The sequence below is a fragment of the Dermacentor andersoni genome, chromosome 4 (genome assembly GCF_023375885.2).
Source record: "Dermacentor andersoni chromosome 4, qqDerAnde1_hic_scaffold, whole genome shotgun sequence".
NCBI classification, from domain to species: domain Eukaryota; kingdom Metazoa; phylum Arthropoda; class Arachnida; order Ixodida; family Ixodidae; genus Dermacentor; species Dermacentor andersoni.
In genome coordinates, this window is record NC_092817.1 from 223,322,086 (window position 1) to 223,344,636 (window position 22,551).

General features: G+C 52.1%; 1 protein-coding gene and 1 pseudogene across 4 annotated transcripts in view; both read left to right on the forward strand.

Moving 5' to 3' along the window:
- arr (low-density lipoprotein receptor-related protein 6) overlaps positions 1 to 22,551 on the forward strand; it is a 296,788-nt gene that overhangs the window by 236,547 nt on the left and 37,690 nt on the right. For all 4 annotated transcript variants that reach the window (XM_072288049.1, XM_050185229.3, XM_055074753.2 and 1 more), the window contains one exon: positions 21,955 to 22,151. In XM_072288049.1, coding sequence (XP_072144150.1) covers positions 21,955 to 22,151 — 197 coding nt within the window. The remainder of the gene's footprint in view (positions 1 to 21,954; positions 22,152 to 22,551) is intronic.
- On the forward strand, positions 5,158 to 21,948 carry LOC140217074 (piggyBac transposable element-derived protein 4-like; annotated as a pseudogene).

The window sequence follows — 22,551 nt, forward strand, 5'->3', positions numbered from 1 at the left end:
AGGCACTCAAATCCGCGCAGCTGGAAGACACCTAATAACGCCGACTGGAATCTGCACGACAAGAATTATCATTCGTGGCTGAACCTATCCTGCCACCCTCGTTATCCTCCAACAGTGTTCATGAAACGTCATGCTCGGCAAGGACTTCCTGAACCAACGTGGCGCAATCATCTACCTGAAGTTGAAGTAGTAACACTGTCCAAAGATCAAGTGATGCTGCAGGAAAGCTCTCGTAGTCAACATACCTTGAGTGTGATTGAAGATCAAGTGAGCATCCCGCCTCGCTACGGCATTGTCATTTCTGTCAACACTGAAACACCCGCACATGTAGAAGATGTCATTGAGGGTGACGAGCTACTGCTCGATCGTGAAATTTGCTTCGCAAGGGGGTCACTCGACTGCATGGAGGAAAAAGGAAAGTGATGCTGACAAACTTCAGCCAGGAGTTCAAGCACATCAACAAGGCCATGACGATTGCATACCTTGAGGAAATTGTGCAAACCAGCAATGCATGTCTTTCCTCTCCGATTCTGCCACATCTACCTTGAAGACCATAGTTCTCGAACAATTCTTCGAAATAAATCCAAGTCTCCCATGAATAAGCAACAATAGCTCGAAAGTCTTCTCTGACGATACAAAGACTGCTTTTCAATGTCATTGAAGAATCGGCAAACACCATTTGCAAAGCATCACATAATAACCGAAAAATCTGCTTGACCACTCTGCCAGAGCCCTTACTGAGTGTCGACATGAGAACGAGAAGCTATATGGCAACAATTTGATAAAATTCTGTGTGATGATATCATCCATTCGTCGAAAAGCCTGTGGGCATCTCCTGTGGTCTTAGTGAAGAAGGACGGAAGTCTGGGCTTCTGCGTTGATTATCGCATCACCAAGAAAGACGTGTACCCCCTCTTATGGATAGACAAAGCATTTGACCAACTCTGCAATGCTAAGTACTTTTCGTTGATGGACCTCAACACTGGTTATTGGCAAATTGTAGTTGACGAAAGGGATCGAGAGAATACCGCGTTTATCACGCCAGACAACCTCTAGAGTGATAAACGCTTGCTAGGAAACACTTGCTTGATGAAAGCTTGCTATCAATTGATAGGAATAGCTCATATTCGGAAATACAGCGAAACCTCGTAAAACCGTAGTTGGCCGGAGCTCAGAAAAAGTACATACTAAACGGTTGTACTGCTCAACCGAAATAGCCTGAGATCGCCCACTTACCTGTCAAAAACAGAACTCAGAGAGAGTGCGATGAAAGAAGAAAAAACATGCAGGATCTATTCACTTCGTGCGACAAAAGTGTTATTTTCGTTTGATGCTGTGGCGGCCTAGCAGCGACGACAGCGGCCTCAAACTTACTGAAGCTGCGAGCCAGCTTTTCAGCGAGCCCCCTCTTCTCGGCAAACAAACGCATGCCAGATTCCTCGTTGGCGTTGCATGTTCTCCGTGTGCGCGGACGGTAGCGCTGCAGAAGTCGCGGTGCACCTTGTTCATTGCGGGGTGCTGTTCTTGTCGCGACGATTGCATTCATGAGGCTAATGTAATGCGCAGCTTCTGCCACTGCCAGGCCTGAATCGCCCGTGCTGTCGCTTTCCGTGTCGTCCTCATCACTGTCACTAGTCGACACTTCGGCAACAACAGAGACACTGATGGCGAAAAGTTGAACCTCATAGCCGACATCTCTTCACAGTCGCAGCAGCACTGGCGAGCAACTTCGCATTCCAAATGCCACACACCGTAGTCAACAGTAGATCCCTGTCGTGTGCCAGCGTCGACTTTTTCGTGTCACGTTCGATAGCACGATGTCTAATTTTTCATCTATGCTGAGTACCCGGTGTCTTTTTTATCCGAGCTTCGGCATGACGTGAGTCCTTGATTGCATGACGCCACAACGCTCTATGGCACGGCACCGAAATGATGTTGGTGTTCATGTTGATGTAGCTTCCTGTGCAAATGCACAGGGCACTTGGAGGCCGTTGTTCCGATCTCTGAGGCTTGTTGTTCTGCCAGGTCGCCCGATGGAGACGATGCACCGCTTTGTTTGCGTGACGAGAAGTGGAAACGCCACGTGCTAACCGAAACGTACACAATAAGCTGCTATGGTTTATGCGGATATAAAACACATTATGTTCAATGGCCGCTGAGTTGGGGATTTGACTTTACTACTCTTAAAACGAAACTACTGTTTAAGCGGGTACGGTATAATGAGGTTTTACTGTATTTGCTTCTTTATGCATATCCTTTTTATTCGTATTTTAGAATGGTTAACTTGATTGCAATGGGTTTTATAGGTATTTTCGAAGATATTTTACTCGCTGTGCATTTTGCTAACCCCTCCCTTCTGTTTTCTTTTACAATAAAATAAACACTACTCCTTACTATTCAAACTGGATTAAGTCATTTATTTTTTAACATGCTTACTAGAGAGTGACATCATCGGGTGACATGGTGTCAGCCCATCTTAACGTAAAACAAAGTTCTGTGTCACTTGGGGAATTTCGCAAAGGCATCGGGGAATACTTGGAAAATTCTGGGAATTTGGAAATGTCAACTTGGTAGACACCCTGGTTTAGGCAGGTTCCGGGGGGTTGAGGCTTGCATCATGGTGCTAGAAGGCGCTAAACCCAGATTCTTGAGGCCCTAGCAGACTTCATTTGCTCTGAAAGATCAGTTTGAGGAGTTGTTGCAGAGACTGGCCCATCAAGGCATGGTCCGACCAGTGAAGACTGCCAGATGGGCAGTTTCGCATATGCGCCGATTTCAATATGACTGTCAATCCCATAGCACTTGTGGAAACATAACCCATGCCGCGCATAGGTGAATTGCTCACAAAGCTCCAGGGAGGACGAAGACGACGAAGGGAGCGAGCGGACGCATCTCACCTGTTGCGTATTTTTTCTCTGAACTGCTGGATTTTTGAGTCGCACCTTAATGAAAGTGCATGGACCAGATGCATGAAGTTGTGTGGACCACCGGGAACCCAAATTCCAAGGTAGGGGACCACTTTTCCTGAATTTAGAGGACTTTTGTGTGCCGAAAGGAGCGTTCGCCGCTGGGCCTAACATCGACTTCGGCCTTGGCCGGGGGAGCGGTAGGCCCAGCCCGAGCTTCGCTGAAGCCGCCAGCGGAACATCGAACCATCGGTGATTACGCAAGTGAGCATTAACCTAAGATGATTACCGCTATGCGTGTAGAGGTGGATGGCATCGAAATTTTGCCGGACCAGTGCACAAGATCGCAAGGCTGGAAAACTGCCGGTGAGAGAGTCAGGCACAAAGGCATGGGCAAGATAGGCCTAAATCTCGTACTTCAAACGAGCCAAGAAGGCGCCAAGGCCACGGCTGATGTCAACAGCCGGAGCAACAACCTCGGCGGTGGCGCCACTGGCAGCGATACATGTCACTCAGGGGCGAAACATATAAACAAGGGCAAATTGTTGAAGGGCGCGCGCATGCGAGACTTGCCGCGCAGCGACATAAAGATCGTGTTCCGACCGCAAGGCGGGCTCCACGTGAGTGACGTCACTCGCGTTGAACTAAGTCGTGCAATTGCAGCGGTGGCACAGATCCCCGCCAATGAAGCAAGTGAAGACGTCGTGTGCCCCAACCTACAGCAAGATATCGTAGTGGTGAGCAGCTCCAAGAGAGAGCACGCCGACAGATACGCTGCAGTAGGAAGGATCGACATACGCGGCACGGTGCAAGAAATAAGTACCTACGAAGCGGCCCCCCACGGCACTGTGAAGGGCGTCATAATGGGCATCCCGCTCGAGGATACGGCCCAGGAAATTCAGGACAATGTTGTGCACAAGCATAACCCAATGGCCCTACAGGAAAACCGAATCGGTAAAACCCGATCAGTCGTCATTGCTTTCGAAGGCCACAAAGTACCCAATTACGTGAGATACGGTAACCTGCTCACGGAGTGCACGTTGCACAGAAAACAAATTGACGTATTCTATGCGTGCGGAAGAGTGGGCCACAGAATGGACGTGTGCCCGCATCTTTCGAACACGATCTGCCGAGGGTGCGGAATCTCCAACCCCGCCGAAGACCACAGATGTGTCCCGAAGTGTGGCCTGTGCGGAGGCAAACACCTGACCGCGGACAAGGCCAGCAAAGCCCGCTTCAAGACGCCCTACGTCGTCCGCCGGCGAAGCTGGGAACGGCGCCGAGCAGAGGAAGAAAACGCCAGGAGAAGAAACCGAGACAAGAGAGGTCCTGCAGGCGGACCCCGCCGTAGCGCCTCCAAACAACGGGGCCAGTCACATTGGCCAGGCCGCAGCAGCAACATCAGTGGCAGCGGAAACGACCGCCGGAGTCGCTCCTGATCGAAGACACCATCCGGGGGCGACAACAACGGCGGCAACCGCCGCTCGCGCTCCCGGACCAGTTCGAGATCCGGGGCCAGTTCATGGTCCCGGAGTGTAGGGGTTGAGGGACGGACTTCGGGATGAAAAACAAAACTTGGGAGGTTTATTTTACATTATATACAGAGAGGTGAGATTCAAGTAACAGTCGTACAGACATTACGGGCCGGCAGCAACTCGGACGCTGCGGCCCGTGGCAAGAAGTTCGAGAGAGGTGAATCAGGGAATGCTCTGGTCTCTCTGGAATGCTCCTTTTAAACCCTTCGAGCACTGGAAGTCGCGTCATGTTCAGCCAATGGGAGAGCCCGCTCAGATGACGCCACCTTCGGCCAATGGTAGGCACCCGTGCGGTGCCTACCATACCACCGTAATTTACCAATGGAACTGGCCTGGGATTTGCAACAAAGCAGCGGAACTATTACACATTGACAGGCAAGAAAACAAGCCCGATGTAATTGCTCTACAAGAAATATACAGGAAACCAAGACTCCCGGAGTACGTCACTTACACGGACCCCACGGAGAACGGGACGGTGGTGCGAGCACACGCTGGTCGAAATTCATGCCAGAGAAATTGGCAGCTCGGGTAATTTATTTGTAATGAGCGCGTACTGCCGGCCGTCACAACGGCAGTACGAATTTGACCGCATCGTGAGCCAGGCGAAAGGGTTGGCGGGGACCAGGCCACTCCTGATCCTCTGCGACTTTATCGCCCCTCACGCAACATGGGGCTAAAAGTTTCAGTCCAGGAGAGGAAAAGCATTGGCCAAAGCAATGGAGGATCACGAGATGGCCCTCCTGAACGAGCCGGATGTAACCACAAGAGGCAACAGTGCCGCGAGGGACACCACGCCAGACCTGTCGTGGTTATCAGGCACGCTAGACGTCTCCTGGAGAAGCGAAGAAGTGGACCTTGGGTCTGACCACAGCGTGATTGGCATCATGATCCGAGGCTCCCGATATCGGGCTGTGCTGGGGACGGCGCGGATCACGGATTGGGACAAGATGAGAAAATTTACCCAAGAACAAGAAGAGGCATCCGAGGAAGAAACGGGGCAAGCTGAAAAACAAAGGACCAACACCGAATGGGCGAGGGACGAGAAGAAGGCTCTTGATAAATTTACCCAAGAAATGGCAATGACGTCGGAGACACCGTGCGTGGACGTCAGACTGACCCATATGTGGGCAGCCCGACACTCGTTGACGCGGCGGTGGAAATGTCAGAGACACAACAGAAAGCTGGCCAAGCGCATAGCAGTCTTAAACAAACAGATCGCCGAGTACGCGGCCAAACTTTATAAGGAAAATTGGCTGAAGACCTGCGACGGCCTACAGGGCAAGCTCTCGACGTGGAAGACTCCGGCTCGTTCAGGAGGGCCATCTCGTGATCCTCCATTGCTTTGGCCATCTGATCTTGAGGCATCTGATCGACCCACTGAGTAGCAAAACTGCGACCAATCGCAACCTCACCAAAGTATTGAACACGTACAAGGGAGACGGCCACAGGCTCCTGGAAGACCTGAAGTCCAAGTACTGTGGGAGATATGGGGTTCTCCTCCGTACTCTTGGGACAAAGGAACGACAACACAGTAGTGCAAACAGTCACAAGGGCATTTATTGCACCTTTCATAGATCAATGCCTGCTAGCAGAGTTGCTATCCCCAAAACATGCCGATGGGCGCGCGACAAATCTAGAAGTCCGACTTACCGCGACCGCAAAACGAGCGAATATGTTCGCCCCATGCTGGATCCCAATGCCTGGTCGTTCGCGTGTACAGTCACGCCAACGGTGTCCAAGGCGGCCACGCGAGACGGTCTCGCAGAAGCATGGTCGGCGCGGCACGCGGGCGGCACGTCCGTCCCGCTCGCTTCCCGAACCCAAAGAGACCAAGCGCCTTCCCTTTCAGTGCCCAAGTAACCCCGCAGCAGCGCGACACTCGCGCCATCTCCCGCACTGCGCCTCAACCACTCCGACCGCCGCGGGCGAAGCCGCCCTGCAGGAGACGAGCTATGCGGGAAAACTAGATCTCAGGGGAGGCGTGAGAGTCACGCATCCCCACATCCCCCCAACCTTAAATCACTACATATTCCGGCGAAACATTTCACACAGTCTAACATCAACACGTGCTTCGTGAACAAGGTGGTACATGCAACAGTGGCCGCGCCGGGGAAATGTCCACACGCTGTCCATAACATGCGAGCCGACTGTCCTTGGGTACACCGCTGGCGTCCGCCAGTCACAGCAGCAGCTTTGCAGACTCGACGGCACGATCCCAGGCCAGGACTCCGGAGACGACGACGCAGTAGTCGGTACGAGCAAGCGTCGCTCGCGCCGACGCGCCCTGCTGGCAAGAGCCGTTGTAGCTGTCGGCTCTTTTGTCCGCCGCCGAGGGTTGTGAGCTGGATGCAGGAGGCCGCCGAAGACGCTGCGCCGAACTGGCCACAGCATCACCATCGCCCGGGGTGACTCGATCGTAGTCCGGGGCAGCAGCGCAGACGATGTGCAGGTGACAGCAAACCAGGGGTGACTCCAATGACGCTGCGTAGACTCAACACACTCAGCAAACACTACAGTAGTGCAAGGGAGAGGAATTCTGCATGCGCATCGCCCACGTGGTACGATGTTCAACTCGGCTAGCAAAAGATCGGGCAGCTACTCAGATGCTAAGTTCACGTGAACGAAGCTCACTTCCTTGAGCCGAACGAGTAATTTCAATTCGTGCGAGGCTAAATAGAATGAGGGAAGCAAATTGCAATGCCTCAACGCCACGGTCCACCAGGTTGTGTCCCTCCACGTGCGACAGGCAGCTTCGTAAAGCCTTAGGCCTAAAGCGTCGCTACCCTGACAACAACCGGCATCCAAAAACAACACCCAAAATGAGCGCAAAAGAGGCAGCTGCGAGAAGACGTCAGCTCTGTGAGGTGGTCCTACTCCGCTCGGTGCACACAGCATCCGAGTTGACGGCGCCCACCGTCCCAGACGGTGTCGGAGCGCCCGGTGCCAGGCCGCAATACCAGTCAGCCCATAGTGGCACCCGTGGCCCGCGGCCACCCGGCTCCCAGAGCCGCGACTTCATCCGAGTCAAAGAGATAGAAGAAGCTATTTACATAAGAAATTCGGACCACCAACGAGGCTTCCGTACTCACTCGCTTCAGGCTTGGCAATGCTCCGCGGGCGCTGAGCCTCACTCTCCCAGGATGCAGACCACGTGGCTCTTGTACCAACGAATGTCATTAAGGAAAAACACTTGCGAAAAGGCTTAGCATGTTGACATGTTCAAACACACTACAGCCACCGCCGCCTCGCTCAAGAAAGCACGCCGCCGACGCTAGCGATCAAAATCCATGCTAGGCCTACGCTTCGGTTCGAACAAAGGTCTCGAACGAAGCAACACTGTTAAAATTATCGTCCAATGCCCCAAGAGGCCCCACGTTGGGCGCCAGATGTGGGGTTCTCCTCCGTACTCTTGGGACAAAGGAATGACAACACAGTAGTGCAAACAGTCACAAGGGCATTTATTGCACCTTTCATAGATCAATGCCTGCTAGCAGAGTTGCTATCCCCAAAACATGCCGATGGGCGCGCGACAAATCTAGAAGTCCGACTTACTGCGACCGCAAAACGAGCGAATATGTTCGCCCCATGCTGGATCCCAATGCCTGGTCGTTCGCGTGTACAGTCACGCCAACGGTGTCCAAGGCGGCCACGCGACACGGTCTCGCAGAAGCATGGTCGGCGCGGCACGCGGGCGGCACGTCCGTCCCGCTCGCTTCCCGAACCCAAAGAGACCAAGCGCCTTCCCTTTCGGTGCCCAAGTAACCCCGCAGCAGCGCGACACTCGCGCCATCTCCCGCACTGCGCCTCAACCACTCCGACCGCCGCAGGCGAAGCCGCCCTGCAGGAGACGAGCTATGCGGGAAAACTAGATCTCAGGGGAGGCGTGAGAGTCACGCATCCCCACAGTACCTAAAGACAGAGAAGGGCCAGTACCCGGTGCCCGAGAGGTACAAAGGACCCGACAACAAAGAACTGGACCAGCCGTTTACCATGACGGAACTGTGGACAGTGATAGACGACAGTAAAAAGAGAAGTGCACCCGGCAGGGACGCCATAACCTACAAATTACTCAGTAACATGAGCGGTACAGCGGCCAGTGGCCTCCTAGAGCATATTAACGAAGCCTGGGAGAGCTCGCAGTTGCTGAAGGAATGGAAGGACGCCGAGGTCCGCTTCATTCCAAAGCCCGGCAAGGCCCTCACGATAGACAACATGCGGCCCATCTCCCTCACATCCTGCGTGGGGAAGGTGATGGAGCGTATGGTCCTTCGCCGGCTGCAGAAGCACCTCGAAGAAACGGATCAGATGCCAGAGAGGACGTACGGCTTCAGGCAATATCTCAGCACCCAAGACGTGATGATCCAACTCCACGAACTGGTCGTCAAGCCGGCAACGAGGCACGCGCCGCGCGGGATACTCGCCCTTGACCTGAAGGGACTGTTTGACAACGTGTCCTACGCGAGCGTGTTGCAGAATCTAAACAAAACCCGGTGTGGTCGAAAGACATTCGGCTACATAAAAGATTTTCCGTCAAACCGAACGGCAACCATCAGGATAGGGGAGGAGAAGTCGGACCCTGGCAAGCTCGGCGATAGGGGCACCCCTCAGGGATCGGTCTTGTCGCCCTTGCTCTTCAATCTGGCCCTGCTGCCCCTGCCCGATCTACTCAAGCAAATCGAAGGCGTGGACCACGCGTTCTACGCCGACGATATTACGGTGTGGACGGCCCGAGCCGGATCCGATGCCTGGATGGAGGAAGTCTTGCAGCGGGCGGCAACGACCGTGCACGAGTACGCAAAGTCGTGCGGACTGAGCTGCGCTCCCCCAGAAATCAGAGCTGCTCGTGATCCAACCGGGAAAATCCAAGAAGGAGCTGCCGCCGAACGTGATTATCACGATCGCCGGAACGACCATCAAGCCAACACAGCAGATTAGGATTCTCGGCCTACTACCTCAGACCGATGGAAAGGCACAGCCTGCCATCACAAAGATCAAGACTACAACCGAACAGATACTTGGTATGATTCGGAGGGTATCCAACAGAAACCGAGGCCTTGAAGAGGACAATGCCATGCGCATGGTACGCGCGTTTGTCGTGTCGCGGGTTACCTACTCCGCCCCGTATATCCAGCTGACGAAGGCAAAGAGGGGCACCCTAAACACGATGGTTCGTAAGGGAAGGAAACAAGCACTGGGCATGCCCATAAACTCATCCACGCAAAATCTGCTAGACATGGGCGCCCACAACACGGTGGAGGAGCTCATCGAAGCCCACCTCTCTAATCAGAGAATCCGGCTCAGTCACACGGAACACAGACGAGCCGTCCTACGCAAGATAGGATGGCAGATCGAGCCAGTACCCATCAAGACGGCCCTTCCGGAAGACTGGAAAACGATCATTCACACAAAACCCCTTCCCCGGAACATGACGCCGGGCAAGGACGACGAGAGGCGCAATGCGCGAGCCAAAGCCCTAGCCCGGAAGCTGCAAGAGAACCCCAGGGTCCTCTAGCGGACGCCTCGCTCCGAAAACACAGTGACCGTGCAGCAGTGGTGGTTACATCAAAAGACAGGCTGATCGTCAGCGCGTCCCTGAAGACAACAGACCCCACAGTTGCCGAAGAAGCGGCCGTGGCCCTCGCACTCGCACAGCCGAGCGTGGACACCGTAGTCACCGACACAAAGACAGCCTACAGAAGCTTCCGCAGGGGGGTAATTTCCTCCGCCACCCGAGACATTCTAGCCAAGCACAAGCCTCCGGGAAGAGCCATAGAGCTCGTGTGTGTCCCAGCTCACTCGCAGGTAGCAGGCAACACCTTCGCCGACTACCATGCCCGAGAAATGTAAATCCGGGCCGAGCACGAGCCAGAAGAGCTACCGCACCCGGTTACCAGCTTTCGGGACATTACCCGGATGTACCGAGAGGAAAGGTGCAAACTGCCAGAACCGCACCCCAAACTCACCAGGCAACAACAGACGATCCTGCGTCGAGCGCAGGCGGGATCCCTTGCGCATCCCGTACTGATGAACCGCATGTACCCTGCGGAATACGATATGCTCTGTCCTTTTTGCAGAAGAGAAAGGGGCACCCTGCCGCACGTCTTGGCAGAGTGCAGAGAACTCAAGACCCCCCCTCCTCCCCTTCCCGCCAACACCCCCAATCCCCAACCCCTTGAGCGATGGGAGACCTTGTTATCCAGCCCCGCCCTGCCGTTTCAGCTCGCACTGACGGACAGGGGCCAGGAGCTGCTGGAAACATATGGGTCCCATAACTAGGGAACCACACCATCTGGTGCCTGCGTGCACCACCGATTTATTTCGGGCCCAGTAAATGTTGCTTCATCATCATCATCCAGGGAGGAGTAAGGTTCACAAAGCTAGATCTGAAGGATGCCTACCAACACCACAATCACTGGTGATGAGTCTTGGGTGTACGGGTACAACCCAGAAACCAAATCTCAGTAGTCACAGTGGAAGCATTCCACGTCACCAAGACCAAAGAAGGCCCGCCAAGTGCGCAGCAATGTCAAAGTGATGCTGCCTGCTTTCTTTGACTTCTGTGGTGTGGTACACCATGAGTACGCACCACAGGGTCAAACAATCACCAAAGGGTACTACAGGGATGTCCTCCGTCGCCTACGTGATGCCGTGCGGCGCAAGAGACCGAAGTTGTGGTCAACAGGAAATTGGCGCATCCATCACAACAATGCTCCTGCACATTCCTTGCATTTGATTCAGATTTTTTGGCGAAAAACCAGACATCTGTAGTTCAACAGGCTCCTCTTGGTATAGTCCCCTGCACCTTCTGGCTGTTTCCCAAAATCAAGAGGCCATTGAAAGGAGCGTGATTTCAGACAAGAGAGGACATTATGGCTGCAACGACAGCTGAGCTAAACACCATTCTGAAAGAGGCTTTCTCGGAATGCTTCCAACAATGGCAGCACCGCTGGGAGAAGTGTGTGGAGTCCCCAGGAGACTAGATTAGGTTTCCAATACTCCAGTTGTGCCAGTTTTTTTTTCTTCAGCCAAAGGTCGGATACTTTTCTAACAGACCTCGTATATCTGTTATAACTAGAGTCAACTTATCAACTTATGCATTAGGGCTATGAAAAAAAAAAAAACATGTAACTATATGTTATTCACCACATATTGGATATAACGATTGAAATTCTGCCTTTCGGATGGCGTTTTCCATGAAGAATAATAGTGAAATAGTGAAAAAACCGAGATGGGGGGAAAAGCTTGCCTGCGTGAGTTTGTATCTGCCGCCATTACCATGCAGCGCGTCTCACCAGGGCGCCGATTGTGAAAGCCAGGGAAAGCATCGCAAGTTAGCGCAGCATTCCACAAGATGGCGCCAGCTGCTTCGTGTCTGCTTTGCTGGCGAGTGTCCAAAAAGAAAAAAAAAAAAACGAGAAGTAAACTGCACTCGCACCCCCTTTCTACAATCTCCCTCTCTTCCTCAGCGAGCGCGGAAACGTGCCATGGAAGCAGCAGTAAATGCATCGACAAAGCGGAAAGCTGTGTCACCTGAAACAAAGCTGCAAATTATGCAATACTCAAAGTCTGAGCTCCTGCAGTCGACTATATCAGCCATTCTGAAAGCTGCAAGCGCCACGATCATGAATGCTATAACAAGTCACCATGCCGATCAACGTAAACGGTGGACTTTGTGTGCCAGGGCAAAACCCCACGTGTGAAACCAACACGGTGGCAGCCGCTGCAATTACCACACTCTGGGAGCAGGTCACTACTGGCAATAAAATAGATGGTGCTTCGATGGAGGAGTTTTTGAGTTCAGATAGTGCTGCCTCGTTCTGCGCAGAATCTCCGACGGAGCGATCGTTGTCACGACACAGGTGGCGGCGGGGTGCAAAGGAGGCAACAACAGCAGCGGCAGTGACAACGAGATTGGCAGTGGTCCGTCTTTGACACTGACCGCCACATTCATACAAAATGCACTGTTGTCAATAGAGTTGCTCACTGATTTGATGCAAGCTAAATTATAGCCACCAGTGCTTGTGCAGCCGCTGGACGCGATGCATGCCACGGTGGTGAACTTTGAACTTCCTGTCACGAGGGTCCCACCCTCGTCACCAGTGTCACGAGGATCCCATTCTCGTCACCAGTGTCACAATCCACCCCGCGTCGTGAACAAGGGAGGGCTTGTGGCACCCTCCGATAGACGGACGCTCCGCAGCGTGGTGGTGCTGAAGGATGACTGACCGGCGAGCAGCCATGCTCGTCGGTGTTTATTGTGGTGCAGTGACCAATGTTGCCTGCCCAGCTTTAGCAGGCCACCGAACTTGGTGGGCGAACCAAGATTATGCCCGAGGGGGCGTCACATACTTGCTACACCCCCTTACCCCTAGTTTGTTTGTTAAATGAAAAACAAACGTCCATGTTCACACTATGTGGCTCTGCCTCCACCCTAGCTGGGTCGACGGTGCCTGCTATCCAGGCGAGTAACGGTCCGGTGGCCTCCGCCATCGAGTACTCCGCCTGGGCACCGGTGTCGACGGGTCGGGTGTGGCAACGCCGGGTGCTGCCTGAGGGAGCCGGAGGGTTCGTAGTGGTGGGCCTTGCGAGTGGTGCTGGGCTCAACACCGGTCCAACGGGAGCCGCACCACTGGCTACGGTTGCTGCCTCCGAGGTGGGTGGTACTCCGCTAGAAGCGACTGGTGCTGCCGCTAGTCCTCCTGCGGCCTGGAACTCAGAAGTGGCAGTCGGAGGTGCTGGCCAGGTCCCGAGGCGAGGTCTGACATGGTTGGCGTGTCTATGCCACATGGCCCCGTCTGGCATGCGCACGAGCAGCGATGAGGTGCTGGCAGGAGACACCACCTGTCCCGCAGACCAGGGTGGGTTAGGACGGGAGTTCCTGGCGAAAACTGGAGCTCCCGACTCTGGCAAAGGCCCGGGACGGCATCCTTGGTCAGCAGCCAGCTTCTGCTTCAGCTTCTGCGTCTCTGATTGGGCCTCGCGCATCTTGCGCTTGCTGCGGGAGACCTCGCTCTTGAGCTGCCTGTTCTCGTTGTACAGCACGGAGAACTGGCTCTGCAGGCACTTGTACTCGGCCGTGCTCACCACCAGGCTCTCGGGCAGCTACCGCAGCTCTAGCCACAGCCGCTCCACCGTCTTCAGGGCCTCCTTGTGGTCATGTTGAAGCTGCTCCAGCTCCAGCAGCCGTGCAATGCCAGCTCCCGCTATTCCTTGAGCTGGCTCTGCAGGTCCTCCAAGCGCAGGGAGGCTGCTCCGCCACCACCGCCACAGCCCCCAAAATCCACATGTAGGCGGGACCAGGGTCTCTGTGGGAACGGCCAAGCAGTGCTTTCCACATTACGCGAGGCTCGCTGATGCCTCTGGCAGATTTGGCAGCTCTGCACCACATGCAGGCTGGCTTCCGGGTACTCTGGCAGACGAATGCCCAGTACATGAATCCAGTTTTGGCCCAGCAGCGTCGGCGACGACCCCTTCGTTAAGTAAAGGGGAAGGGTTGCCTCCCTGTCGCCAAAATGAACGCTGACCTGTGCCTGACCCTGGACCTGGGAGAGTTGCCCGGAGGAGCTGCGCAGCATCATGCCCGAAGCCTCGACGGACACGCCGGGGAAAGTACGCTTGAAGAGCTTCCCAGCCATTACAGACACGATGGCCCCTGTGTCCAGCTCCATGGAAATGGGGTGCCCGCAGATTACGACGGTCAGCATGTACGGCGGCACAGACGACGGTACAAAGCCTGTGTGCCACATGTCGAAAATCGGCGGGTCCTCGGCCACGACGTGGAGCCTGGCTGAGGAAGAACTTGAGCTTGCTGCCGCATGCCTCCGCCGCGTACCCTTGCGACGGCTACCCTGGCCGCGGGCTTGTGTTGTACCTGGGCTTGACTCAGACCGCTGCTTGCTGTTCGTCCTCCCCCTTTGGCATACACGTGCCAGGTGCCCAGTTTTCACGCACGTAAAGCATTGTGCTTGAGAGAACTGGCACTGTGAAGGGGAGTGGGCACCACCACAGCGACCGCAGGTACTGCCCTTTGTCGCGAACTTGTTGACCGCCGCTTCCGCCGATGGTGAGCGAGTCGCACGGGAAATCTCGCCGGCGTCCTTGGCGGCAGCTTCCATTGCCAGCGCTGCCTTCACGGCGTCATCCAGCGACGGGCCGGGAAGCTCCAGGTGTCGCGTCTGCATGGCGGAGTTGTTGATTCTGCAGGCGAAACGGTCCCGGAGCAGCGAGTCCAGTTGGTCCCCGAAGGCGCAGGCACTCGCTAACCCTCGTAGCGCAGCAACGAATTGCCCGAGGGTCTCTCCTTCCCGGCGGCTCCGGTTGTTGAAGCAGAAACGCTCCATTAGTGTGGACGGTGCTGGATTAAAATGCGAGCGCAGTATGGCAAGCAGCTCACCCAGCATCCTAACGGGTGGCGTGGATGGCTTGAGAAGGTCGAGCAAGAGGCTGAAGACGTGGGACCCGCAGCTGGCCAGGAAAATGTCCTGCTGTTTGGCCTCGGGTGTGTCGTTTGCCTGGAAGAACACGTGGACTTGCTCCTCGTAAATTTCCCAGGCGGTGGACCCATCTCCCTCGAACGGCTCGAGCCTTCCGTACAGCGGCATGGCGGCAGCAACGGGGGGCGGTGTTTCGCCGCTTGCGGCGGCGTGGGACGCTCCGTATGTACTCGTCGCCATCCTCGTCACCAGTGTCACGATCCACCCCGGGTCGGGAACAAGGGAGGGCTTGTGGCACCCTCCGATAGACGGACGCTCCGCAGCGTGGTGGTGCTGAATGATGACTGACCGGCGAGCAGCCGTGCTTGTCGGTGTTTATTGTGGTGCAGTGACCAATGTTGCCTGCCGAGCTTTAGCAGGCTACCGAGCTTGGCGGGCGAACCAAGATTATGCCCGAGGGGGCGTCACATACTTGCTATACACTTCCATGAAAGCAAGCGCAGGTTTCTGACTATTTCACCGCACCTAACGCTTGGCACGCTGTTTAAAGCTATAAATAAACGTTTCATTTTTCACAGCCTACTTTCTACAATGCCAATTTTCCTTCGTAAGTGGCAAATTTGGATTCGGAGCTACGAAGATGTGTTCGGCAGCTTTTTTCTTTCTTTTTAAGGCAGTCCAGATATAGCAATGATCAGTTATAGCGATTGAATTTTTCGTTCTTCTTGATATCGTTATAAGTGGAGTGCACTATATTTCAATGGGAGATGGAAAATCTTCTGAATGGTCTTGATCATGTCACAGTCTACTTCGATGACATCTTGGTAACGGGTGACAGTGATGACGAACATTGTGCAAACGTCTGCAAGGTACTAGAGTGCTTGCAAGAGGTGGGCCTGAACCTGAAACTTTCAAGAGGCAAGTTTATGTCACCTGAGATCCAGTACTTGCGTTACATAATAGGTGCTGCCGAGCTACGTCCATATCCTGCCAAGACTGAACCAGTGGGGGAAGCTCCCAAACCCCGAGGCGTGAAGGAGTTGCAAAGCTATTTGGGTTGAGTGAATTTCTACAGAAAGTGTCCTGAATGTGTCGGATGTACTACAACCATTGAACAGCTTGCTGACCACAGGGACCAAGTGGCGCTGGACTGCAGTCGAACAAGTTGCATTCGTTAGGAACGAAGAGCTTCTCGCATCCACTTATGTCTTGGCCCATTACAACCAGTACAGACCAACTGTGGTGATCACTGATGCTTCCCCTCACGGCTTGGGGGCACTCTTAGCACAGAAAGGGACTTGTGGAGAAGAGCAGCTGATAGCCTTTGCATCAAGAAGCCTCACCGCCGCTGAAAAGAATTGCAGCCGACTGGATAAAGAGGCACTTGAACTTGTGTTTGGTGTCACAAAGTTCAAGCAGTACCTGTGGAGATGGAAATTCGAAGCGGTTACCGACCACAAACCCTTGTTGGGTCTCTTAGGAGCTGTTAGGCCTATTCCTGAAACGTGCTCGCCGAGGGTTCTTTGCTGGGCGTTGCTGCTTGCGGAGTACAGCTACAGCCTGAGCTATAGGTCTGGAGGCCTGATGGCCCATGCAGATGGGTTGAGTAGGCTCCCCTTGCCAACAACAGAATGTTCTGCAGAGGCTCCTACAGAGGTATTCATGCTTGAAGGTGTCTATCCCCGTGGTCATTCAACAAAAGTGGTCGCGGAAGCCACTCCTAGAGACCCGGTGCTGTCAAGATTACTACAGGATTTGTGGGCTGGTCATGTCCCAGACGTAAAATCATGGGGGGCATATGTGTCCCGATTCAATGAGTTGAGTGTGCACTGTTGGCTGCGGGGAAACCGTGTTGGGGTACCTCCAGCCTCCGAGGGGAAGTCCTCAAGTTACTGCACAAGAACCACCCTGGGGTCACAAAAATCAGTCATTGCACGAAGTTGTGTGGTGACCGTCACTAGACCGCGACATCATAGCCACGGTACAAGAGTGCTGCGCTTTCCAACAGCAGCAGCCATTGAGACCAGTGCCTATGATGTCATGGCCGTTCCCAGACAGGGCCTCGTCAAGAAGTCACGTGGGCTATACGGGACCGTATAGGAACTCCTATTTTTTTTATTGCAATTGGGGCATTCTCCAAATGAATTGAAGTGTATCTAGTTTGATCGCCTTCAGCAAAATGTACAATTCCGTGAATGTGAGTCATGTTTGCGACGGGCCTCCCAAATATGGTGGTATCGGACAATGGTCCCACGTTTCTGAGTGAAGCGTATGAGATTCATTATGCAAAAAAGGTGAGGCGTGCAGACAGGACACAAGAGGAGTGGACAACCTGAATGCCACTATGAACTGAAAGGAGCACTGCGGCGAAAAAAGAAAGAAGACACAAAACTCATCTGCGCAAGCTCCACTTCTCTTCTCTTGTGCGCTGTCTGCACGCCTCACCTTTTTTACATAATAAATCCTTACCAATTAGCTCAGCTTTCTGTCGTTCTAAGCATATGAGATATTCTTAAAGAAGTATGCCGTGAAGTGGATGCTGGTACTGCCCTATCATCCGTTCTCTAATGGTGCTGTGGTAAGGGCTGTTCAAACAATGAAAGCAAAGCTACAGAAAGTTGGCCCAGAGGACCTACGCGCACAAATACTGTTTGCATATTAGTCTTACGCCCCACGAGGTCACCGGATGTTGCCCATCCGAACTGTTGGGATGGAGGCTCAGGACTGCATTGGACCTACTGCGGCTGGACCTAAGAAAAACAGTGCTCCCGAAACAGTGGAAAGGTGTAATAGTTCGAGGACTTACTTCTCGAAATGCGGTTGTTTGCTTTAAGTCGGGTACAATCAGGACTCGACGGGAACCAAAAATCAGTGGGTCGCCTCGCATTGGGCGCTCACGGGAAGACTACAAATGAAGCTGTGCAGGGTGATGGGCTGGACTAGTTTTGAAGTGAGGGAAGCTCGCAGTAAAATTGAGTATGAAGAGCGGCTGAGGAATATGGAAGAAAGTAAATGGGCTGGGAGAGTGTTCAGGTATCTGTACAGGAAGAACATTGATTCACAGTGGAGGAAAAGAACTAGGAAGCTTACCAACAAGTATGCGGCCTGTGGGGTGGGCAACACAGCAACAAAGAAGGTCAAGCGGAAAGTCAGAGAGGCTGAAATAATCTCATGGGTGGCGGCAATGGAAAAGAAACCTGCCATGAGTAACTACTTAAGAGGAAAAAACGAAATCAGGAAAGAAACAATTTATGATAAATCAAAGGGAAGCTCATTATTTTTCGAAGCGAGATCGGGATGCCTTAGAACACACACCTATAAAGCGAGATATAAGACGGAAGAAGAAGCATGTGCTTGCTGCAGTAAAGCTAGGGAGACTATGGAGCATGTTTTATTAGAATGTGAAGACGCCTACCCAGCGGTCGATTTAGGTGCCACTGGCCTCCTTGAAGCACTTGGGTTCAGCGAGAGCAGTGGAAAAGTAAACATGTCCACAATAGGCATTAGTAAGAGGCAAGTAGAGTATTGGTGGAAGAAAAGTAGGGAAATGACAAAAAACGGAGATGTACAAAAGCACAGTTCGAAATAGGGGATCAGAAAATTTGGACGGGCTAGTTCATAGTGTTTTTTTTTCCCTCTTTTTTATTGTTTAACCTAGGTAGGACATTAGGCAGTATAATAGCAAGAGCTTGGTGGCGCAACCCACCGCCCCATTCCAAAAGGGACGCTCATAACATCCATCCATCCATCCATCCATCCATCCATCCATGTACAATAAAAGGCAAGAGCGCGTGACCTGTGTGGTCACTGTGCCTACGCCCCTGACAATGCTACTACTGTGTTCTCACTACCGCGCGCTATGATTGCGAGCCCAGTCACCACACATCGCTGTATTGCACCAGACCTGACATTCAGCACTGTATAATTCTTGACCCGTGCCATGCTTTCTGCGGTTCAAAGCCATCAATGAGGATAATAAAGCTGGAGTTAGCATCATTGCTGATAGTGGTAATTTCTTTCAGTGAAAAACATGGCAACGAACTGCAGGAAGCTTGGTAGTATAAATGTCGAAGCAGCAAAGCCTAGTGTTACCACAGTGGTTGGCAGTGTATTTGTGTGCAAGAGCGAGGATTCTAGTTTGTGAGGTAATGAAAATGGCAGTGTTGGTATCTTTGATTAATGCCGTTCTGGGATGGCAAAGAGCTTTAGTGTCTGAAATGTCAGACGTTCTTATACATTGGCTATATGAAGCCTTTTGATGCCGCACCAGCAGGGCGTACACCGACATGATTATGATCACAGTGGCAATAACGTCATTATTGCCTGGCATGACTCACTCTAAAAACAGAGGCGCAAGTGCGCAAACGCAGCTCCAATCCATCAGCAGACGAAGACAAGAGCATCTCACAGCTATATGCAGAGTTAACTCTTTCACAACCGTGCCCATTCAAATCGATCAATTTGATTGACACATTTCAAGTTCAAATTCTCGCGTGGCTTGTGAGCGCCTAGTGCCATCTAGGTTAGAAAGTGGCAAACACACAATGTGATCCGCTATGTTTTGTTGGTTTTTTTGCTTTCCGGTGCATCTCCCCACGGCGCAAAAAGTTTCGGATTGTCAGGCGAGCACATCAATCATGGCGTTGTCATCACGCGCAGTTTTTCGCCGATTGAGCGCTTCTGTAGCTGATTTTGCGGATGAAATCAGTAGTAGTGAGCCTGAAGAAGATGTCGACACATCAGAGTTCAGCACAGAGGACGAGGATGCATCAAATCAAGCCGGAATATCCAGTGTGTGAGTGTCTGCTCTGTGTGCGGTGCACATTTCCATTCCTAATAAATAGTTATGGGTGGTGGAGCATGTACTCACAGCCATATTATGTATTTTCAGGCTCAACGTCATACGGACATGATTCCTTGCCAGCAGCTGTAAAGCGTGTACCGTTTTTTCCTAGAAGAAACCCGATGGTCGAAGTTGGCAGCGCGCTCCGGAGTAACCTTCATACAAGCCGTTGATGTCTTCCAACTATTTTTCACTGCAGATCTAATCAACGTTATCTGCAAAAACACAAACAAAAAAGTGTGGACGCATATTTTAGAGACGCAGACCTACGCAGAAAACGACAGCTCATGGAAAAATTTCAGTCCCGGTGAAGTAATGCAATGCATCGGAATCTTGATCTACATGGGAATTGTGGAACTGCCTCGCCTCCATCTCTACTGGAATACCTCGGAGTTATTTTTAGGTCTCATTTCTGCAAAGATTATGCCCAAAAGCCGAATTTTTTCGTTCCTTGCTTTTCTCAGTGTCATGGACCCGGAGAAAACTGACCCAGTTTGCGATGGCAAGCTGCACAGGATCGCACATCTACTGCAGCATATGAATGACGTATCAGGTCAGCTTTTTCAGCCATACCGAAATTTGTGTGTGGATGAACGAATGGTTAAATTAAAAAGACGATCAGGAATTCGGCAGTATGTGCGTGACAAGGGGTCAAATGGGGGTATAAGCTATGGGTCCTCGCCGACTCAAGGACAGGCTACAATTCAGTGTTTACACCAGGAAACGAGAAACGCCCAGCTCAAAGGGACTGGCTTATGACATTGTAACCCGCCTGTGTGATGTATATTTGGATAAAGGCTACATCAGCTACCTTGACAACTTCTACACGTCCACCTCCCTTTTTGAACATCTTCTTGAAATGAAAACTCTCTCTTGCAGTACAATGCGCAAAGATAGGCGTGCATTTCCCTCCCAGTTGAAAGACTCCATTTGGGAGAAAAGAGCAACTCGAGAGGACATTCGCTGGCTACGGTGCCGTGATGTGCTGTACTTGCAGTGGAAAGACAAGCACGCTGTAAACATGATAAGCACAGCACACGCTGCCAACAATCACGTCACTGCAATGCGAAAAGTGAACAGAGGAGACCAATGGACAAAGCCCCCCATCAGGAAACCGCTCTTGTTAGAAGACTACAATAAGGGCATGCTTGGTGTTGACAAGTCCGGTCAACTTATTGCTTCTTATAATGTCTTGATGAAGTGTGTCAGGCGGTGGAAGATGCTGTTCTTCCACTGCATTGACATTGCTGTCATCAACAGCTTCATAATTTTCCGAGAACACAGGGAACATCACCCTGAGAGAGAGGAGCTCTCTAGAAAGACTGGCTTTGACCAGCTTGCATTTCGAATTGACCTGGTAAACCAAATTTTTGGGATGGACGGCAGACATAGTCGCCCTCTCCCTCCTCCAATGAAGTCTGAGCACAAGCCCCAGGTGCAAGAAAAGCGCCGTAACTGCAAGCTCTGCTACGAGAAAAACAAAGTTGTGATGAAGATGGCAGTTTGTTGTGAGCCATGCAGTGTGTATCTGTGTTTCATCCCGATGAGGGACTGCTTTGGAGAATGGCACGCCGCCCAACCATGCTAACTTCTTTCATTCTTCTTTTTTCTTTTTATTATTTTTTTTGCAGAAAGGACAGTTTTCCACAAAGCTTTCTGGAACTTGTGTCATCTCTTTAGGACATAATAGGCTACAAAATGTATATCTTCAAATTCTTTCACTATCGATATTTTTAAAGTTGCGCACCTTTTTCAAGCAGAATGATATCCTCACTGTACAAATTTTTACATTATGAAAATATTTTCATTAATTTGTGTAATAAATATAATGCAACATTTATGTTATTGAATAGGAAATTCTTTTAGCCACATTTTGATACCAAACAATTTAAATAAGGCATTACTGCCTAGCCACCAAAAAATATTTCCTTCCACCTACTAAAAACTGCCTGTTTTCCCATGGTAGTGAAAGAGTTAAAGAGGGGTGGCAAGATTTTCATGCTGTCATGTGATTGCCACAGCAGCATTTTACTGCTGCAGGCAAGCCACATGCATTTTCCCTCTGGTGTGGCTGAGGCTGAAGAGCTCAGCGAAAGGAACGGTGACATTGCTAAGAGCGACTTGGCATGCTGCGTCTTGCTGTCATTGGAGGGGTTCACATCAAAATTGCACAGGTGGCCCCCACAGCATTTTCTTCCGCACTTCTGGCACACCACAATGGAGTGATGTTAATTCAGGTGACAACGATGGCTGCCAGCGTGGGGGCACACCCGTATGCTCTGGCCCTGGACCCGTATGCACGGCAGCTGTTCTGGAGCTGCAGCCAGGGCAACCTGATCAACATCAGCTCACTGGATGGTGGGCGCCCGCTGGGCATCTTGCTGGCATCGGGCAAGGACCGCCCGAGACACCTTGCCCTGCACCCACTCCTGGGGTGAGCCACCCTTTCGATCTCAATCTTGCAGAGTGCAGTCGGTTGTAGGAAAATGCCATTCACAGTAACGTCAGACTGACCAATTTTCTCTGGTGCAGTAGACAAAATGTCAATGAGCATAGTGCAGACAATAGTTTGTGTTACCTAATAAATCGACTGCCTAGACAAAATCAAAAATATTTTTCACGAAAGTGCAAAACAGCAGAGCCCGCATATCCACATGAGTTGCAGCTTCAGGAGCATCACTATTAGGCTTTTGCTTCCAACTGTTTCATTCCATTAAGAAAGGTTCAACAGAAGTTGAGTGTAAAGCAGGTGCTCGCCTACTGGCCACTATCCTGCTTGTCAGTGTTTTCTGATGAATTCAATTTTATTGACATGTATCGTACAGTGAATCATA